The sequence below is a fragment of the Mizuhopecten yessoensis genome, unplaced genomic scaffold (genome assembly GCF_002113885.1).
Source record: "Mizuhopecten yessoensis strain PY_sf001 unplaced genomic scaffold, ASM211388v2 scaffold10925, whole genome shotgun sequence".
NCBI classification, from domain to species: domain Eukaryota; kingdom Metazoa; phylum Mollusca; class Bivalvia; order Pectinida; family Pectinidae; genus Mizuhopecten; species Mizuhopecten yessoensis.
Genome location: NW_018408790.1, coordinates 61,138 through 67,227, shown reverse-complemented (window position 1 = coordinate 67,227; position 6,090 = coordinate 61,138). Strand labels below are relative to the sequence as shown.

Genomic DNA, 6,090 nt, shown 5'->3' with positions numbered 1-6,090 from the left:
CCTCAACTGGGCGAACGCTCAACAGTCAAGCCAAAAGTGAGGTGTTGTCATTTGCAAGGCGCTAGGAAATAAAAGGTAGTTAGAAGTAGAAAGAAAGATAAAGATCTTAAATATTGCAATGGGCGCAGCAGATTTATTTTGGTCGCTTTTGTGTCCCAAAATAGAGGACACCAAAGCAAATCCCCAATTCTGCAGGGGCTCCCTCATTAGTCGCCTCCTACGATACTTGATTTAACAGCAGGTACATATCAAGCTGATCGTCCACAAGGTGGCGCACACAGAGCCTTCGGTTTCATCATGACGTATTCCAGGGACGTAGCATAACCCCTGTAATTTCGAGGATTCTCTACAACTCATTTATATAAACATAGTTGAAAGCCTCTCATCCTAGCATGCTTCAGGGCAAATATCATCTCTTGTGTAATGTATGCATAAGCCTCCAAGGTATCAAGAGTTGTTCCCCTTGATAATGTTACGCTTCAAGCGTCGCTGTAACTTAGAAGGTTCTTGAATAAACATGACGGCTTGAAACACATTTCCAGTGTCTCTGGATTCTCTTCAATTATTACTGCTAAACGCAGTCTGTAAACGTTGCATGGTGTCAGAAACGTTGATCTGAACCAACCATGTCTGCTACGCCATTTGACCAACCACGTCTGGATTGGGGAGCCGGCGATCAGTACCAGGAATTTCTCCGATTCCGACAGCACGTGGCGTTCTGTTTCAAAGGCCCGCTCGCCAGGGCTGAAAATGCTGACAAGGCAGGATGGATCGGAATGTGGATAGGACAAGAAGGTAGGGAGATATATAAGACCTTCACATGGGAAAATGATCATGATACAGATGATCCTGTTAAAATATTGGACAAACTAGATGTTTACATCAGAAAAACAAACGAATTGCTCGTTACAAACTCCATCAAAGAAAACAAACTGAATCTGAGACATTTGATAATTTTGTCAAAGACCTGAAGTTATTGGCAATGGATTGCGAATACACAGACAGTAATAATGTGTTGATAGACCTGATCATCGCTGGTGTTAAACACAAAAAGGTACAAGAACGTTTACTTGATCAAGGTCAAGACATTACCCTTACCAAAGCTATACAGATAGGTCAACAATACGAACTTTCTCAAGCTCAGGTTAAAATGATGCGAGGTGAGGAAATATTGAAACTTAACTGTACAAAACAACACAAAAAACCAGCCAGCAAAATCAAGAAACCAGTAAGCCCAAATTTAAAGCCATCACAAACACCGAAAACATATCAGTCAAACAACTACAGGAATAAGTCAAACTCCGGTAACATTTGTGGGAGCTGTGGTTTTACTCATGACAGTGGAAAGTGTCCAGCAAAGGGAAGTACCTGTAACTATTGTAAAGGACAAGACCACTGGAAGAAAATGTGCAGGAAAAGACTAAGGAACAAAGTACACAGTATTCAGTCTGATGAATATGAGACAGATGATGATGAACTGTTGACAATAAACACCACTACAGTCACTGATGTTAGTGTCATAGATGACAAGTGGGTCACAACTCTCAACATAAATGGAGAAGATGTGAAGTTTCGCATTGACACAGGAGCAAGAGTCAGTATGCTTACAAAGAATCAGATTGACAACATGTCAGGAAACCGTCACATAAAGGATTCTCACAGAACACTGAAGTCATTCAGTAATCACAGGATTAAGCCTGTAGGATCTGTTATATTACCTGTCAAATATTGTAGTCGGAAAGATGAAATAAACTTTGAAATTGTGGACATTGACCAAGAGAACATAATCAGTGGTGATTCAACTGTATTACTCGGTCTACTACAAGTTCCACCAGACAACTCCTTGAGCACAGATCCTGTGTTAGTACTCAGTTCAACTCCTGCTGAGGATGAGTTAACTCGTGACTTTCCTGATTTAGTCAAGACTACAGGAACTCTGCCAGGAGAGTACAGTCTTTCTATTGATAAATCAGCAGAAGGTGTAATTCATCCAGTGCGTAAACTACCTGCAGCTATTAAGCCCAAAGCCATAGAGAAACTCAGAGAAATGGAGGGAAACGGATACATCACTCGAGTCGACAGGCCGACTGAATGGGTCAGTTCAATGGTAGTCAGTGTCAAAGGAGACAAGATCAGAATATGTATTGATCCACGAGATCTCAATAGAGCTATACAAAGGGAACACCACCCTATGAAAACGATTGAGGAGGTCATAACAGATATCCCAGATGCCAAGATATTTTCAGTTCTGGATGCAAAGTCAGGCTTCTTACAGATACAACTGGATGAGGCATCATCTTATCTTACTACGTTCAACACACCAATAGGAAGATACCGTTGGTTACGCTTACCATTTGGAATCAAGTCTGCCCCTGAGATCTACCAGAAAATCATGGACAACATGATTGCAGGTATAGATGGTGCATTTGCCATCATTGATGACATTCTGATAGCTGGGAGAGATGCTAAGGATCATGACAGGATCTTGCGTCAGGTCGTAGAGAGAGCCACCAGCTACAACTTGAAGTTGAACTTTCAAAAATGTAAAATCCGTCAAAGGTCAGTACCGTACATGGGACATGTCATCACAGATTGTGGTCTGAAACCTGATCTGGAGAAGGTTAGAGCTATCATTGGAATGCCTACACCAAAAGACAAGGAGGGGATTCGTAGATTCTTGGGATTGGTTCAATATCTATCCAAGTTTGTCCCAAATCTCAGTCAGGTTGACGCCCCCCTGAGAGTCCTTCTGAAGTCAGATACAGAGTTTCAGTGGAATCATGAACAGAATGAGAGCTTCATCAAGCTTAAACAAATCTGCAGTGAACCCCCAGTACTAGCTTTTTACAATGTTAGGAAACCGGTAGAGATTGAGTGTGATGCAAGCAAAGATGGGCTAGGAGCTGTCCTAATACAGGAAGGTCGAGTTGTCGCCTATGCCTCTAGATCGCTAACAGAGACAGAAAAACGATACGCACAGATTGAAAAGGAAATGCTCTCAATAGTGTACAGTTGTAGCAAGTTTCACAGCTACATATTTGGAAAAGAGGTAACCGTCTACTCTGATCACAAACCTCTTGAGACACTATTCCGAAAGACACTCCTATCTGCCCCGATGAGGATTCAGAGAATGATGATCAGATTGCAGTGGTATGATTTATCTGTTGTATACCGCAAAGGCAAGGAAATGCATGTATCAGATGCATTGTCGCGCGCATTTCTACCTCCAAGAGTCATTGAAGAGGAGGAGGAAAAATCTGAGATTATCAGCATGATATCGGTCAGTGCTAGTAAGTACACCGAAATTCAGTCAGCAACACGCAGTGAACTCCAGATATTGATGGACACTATACACAAAGGATGGCCAGACTCGAAAAATGAGGTCTACATTGAGGCAAAACCTTACTGGGATTCCAGAGATCAACTCTCAGTACTAGATAGCATTGTCTATAAAGGCAGCAGGATAGTCATTCCACCCAGCATGAGGAAAGAAATGTTGAGTCTCATTCACAAATCTCACCTTGGGATTGCAAAGTGTAAAAGCCGTGCGAGAGAGGTTATGTATTGGCCATGCATGAATGCAGATATAGAGGACACTGTCAGTAACTGTTCGTTGTGCGCCGAACATCAGAAACTACAAGGTGCGGAGCCCTTAAGGCCCACTCCTACACCTGATCTTCCATACAGTCATGTAGGTTGTGACATCTTTGAGTTCGAGTCCAGGAAGTATTTACTACTCGTTGACTATTATTCAAAGTATATAGATGCTGTCAAACTAGTATCTGAAACTACTACTTCAGTCATTGAGGTCATGAAGTCTGTATTTGCCTGCCACGGGCTACCCAGGAAACTACGATCTGACAACGGACCGCAGTTTACATCAGCAGAATTCAAGAAATTCTGTCAAACCAATGAAATTATACATGAAACATCAAGTCCACACTTCCAGAGTTCCAATGGAGAAGCAGAAAGAGCCATTCAGACCGTGAAACAGTTATGGAGAAAAGCAGATGACAAAGAGTTTGCATTGTTAGACTATCGCACAACACCCTTAGAAGGTATAAACCTGTCACCATCTCAACTCTTGATGAACAGACGTCCCAGGAATGCACTACCAGCCTCAGAGAACATCTTAAAACCATCAACATATGACAGTAAGAAAGTCAAACAACACATGGACGCACAAAAGGCTAAGCAGAAAGTCTTCTATGATCAAAGAAGAGGAGTGAAAGAGTTGTCTCCCCTTGAAGATGGAACAGAGATCAGAATGAAAACTCCAGGTACAAAGGCATTAACACCAGGAACTGTTGTTCAAAAGTCAGATAAGCCTAGGTCATACATTGTCAGGAGTAATGAAAGCGGAAGGTTGTTTCGGAGAAATCGTAAACATCTGCGTAAGAGCACAGAAACTGCAAACTACACACAAGGTCGGTGGCAGGGAGATGAGATGGAGGATATGAGTTCGAGTCCCAACACAGAACTCCAAACAGACATGTCAACATCAGTAGGGAACGAAGGTAACAGTTCTTCGCCAACAGTGCCAAATCCAGTTGTTACCCGGTCAGGAAGAATTGTAAACCCACCTAAGAGACTTGATTTGTAAATAGTGCTATTGAAGAAAAGTGTTAAGTGACAATTTCAGTGATTTATTTATGTTGCAGCAGCACTATGTTAAAGGGCACAATAATCCCTGTGCTGTATGGCAGAACAAGAGTTCTGAATAACTTTTAGTTTATTAGTTGTTATGTAAAATTTCATTATTTCTCTTGATATTAATATCTACAAAGTAACCACAGTTTTAGAGACTGATAAGTTGGATAGGTTATCACAGACTGTGCTAAAACAAAAACAAACAAAAAAAAGAACTCTGCAAATTTTATTATGTCTCAAAAATTCTTTATTACATAAGTTCATTGAATTGTTAGTAATATACTGTACTTCACATGTTCTGATAAGTAGATTATAACTGATTACATATGTTGTACATCATATTACTTTCTTCTTAAAGTAAAGGGGATGTAATGTATGCATAAGCCTCCAAGGCATCAAGAGTTGTTCCCCTTGATAATGTTACGCTTCAAGCGTCTCTGTAACTTAGAAGGTTCTTGAATAAACATGGCGGCTTGAAAAACGTTTCCAGTGTCTCTGGATTCTCTTCAATTATTACTGCTAAACGCAGTCTGTAAACGTTACATCTTGGTTAGGCAGAGGTAGTTTTTAGCACATTTGAACCATTTTTCATTGAACATGGTTGAAAACCTTTCACCATACAACTAGCAAAATACTGTTACTGTTACAGAGTCCCTTGGTTATTCAAAGGAATTAAGTTAAACAAGAGGCCCAATTAGCCTACATAGCTCATCTGGTATTAATCTCACAAAAATAAAGCAACAGGCAAAATATCAGTAATTATGACTATGAGTCATTCAAAAGAACCTATTAAAAGATTTAAAAACATTTGACCGCTGTGACCTTGCAAGATGGGTTAATGTCATTCAAATGAAAAACCTTGATAGCCATTCATCCAAACATGCTACTGGCCAAATAAGAACATTCTTGGTCTTATGGTTATTTTGGCTTTGAATCAAGGTCAAGGCAATTCATTTTAACGAACTTTGTAGCCCTTCATCCTAGCATGCTACTGGCCATAATATTATCATTATGGGCCTTTTGATTATTCAGAAGAGATCGTTTAAAGATTTTAACATATTTGACCACTGTGACTTTGAATATAAGTCAAGGTCATTCATTTGAACAAACTTGGTCGCCCTTCTTCCAAGCATAATACAGGCCAAATATTATCATCCTGCAATTTTTGGGTTATTTAGAAGACGTCATTTAAAGGTGTCAATATAATTGAGCCCTGTGAACTTGAAAACAGGGCAATGTCATTCATTTGAACAAACTTAGTAGCACTTCATCCTAGTATAATACTGCCCAAATATCAACATGCTGTGCCTTATGGTTATTCAAAAGAAGTCGTTTAAAGATTTTTAACATAATTGACCCCTTTGACATTGAATATAGGTCAAGGTCATCCATTTGAACAAACTTATTAGCCCTTCATCCAAGCATGATTTAGCCCAAATA

General features: G+C 40.1%; 1 protein-coding gene across 1 annotated transcript; it reads left to right on the top strand.

The window, feature by feature from the left end:
- The first annotated feature begins 626 nt into the window (after positions 1-626).
- Positions 627-4,603, top strand: LOC110463778 (uncharacterized protein K02A2.6-like). Its single transcript, XM_021518635.1, has 2 exons — positions 627-795; positions 966-4,603. The coding sequence occupies exons 1-2, from the start codon at positions 627-629 to the stop codon at positions 4,601-4,603; spliced, it is 3,807 nt and encodes a 1,268-aa protein (XP_021374310.1).
- The last annotated feature ends 1,487 nt before the right edge of the window (positions 4,604-6,090 follow it).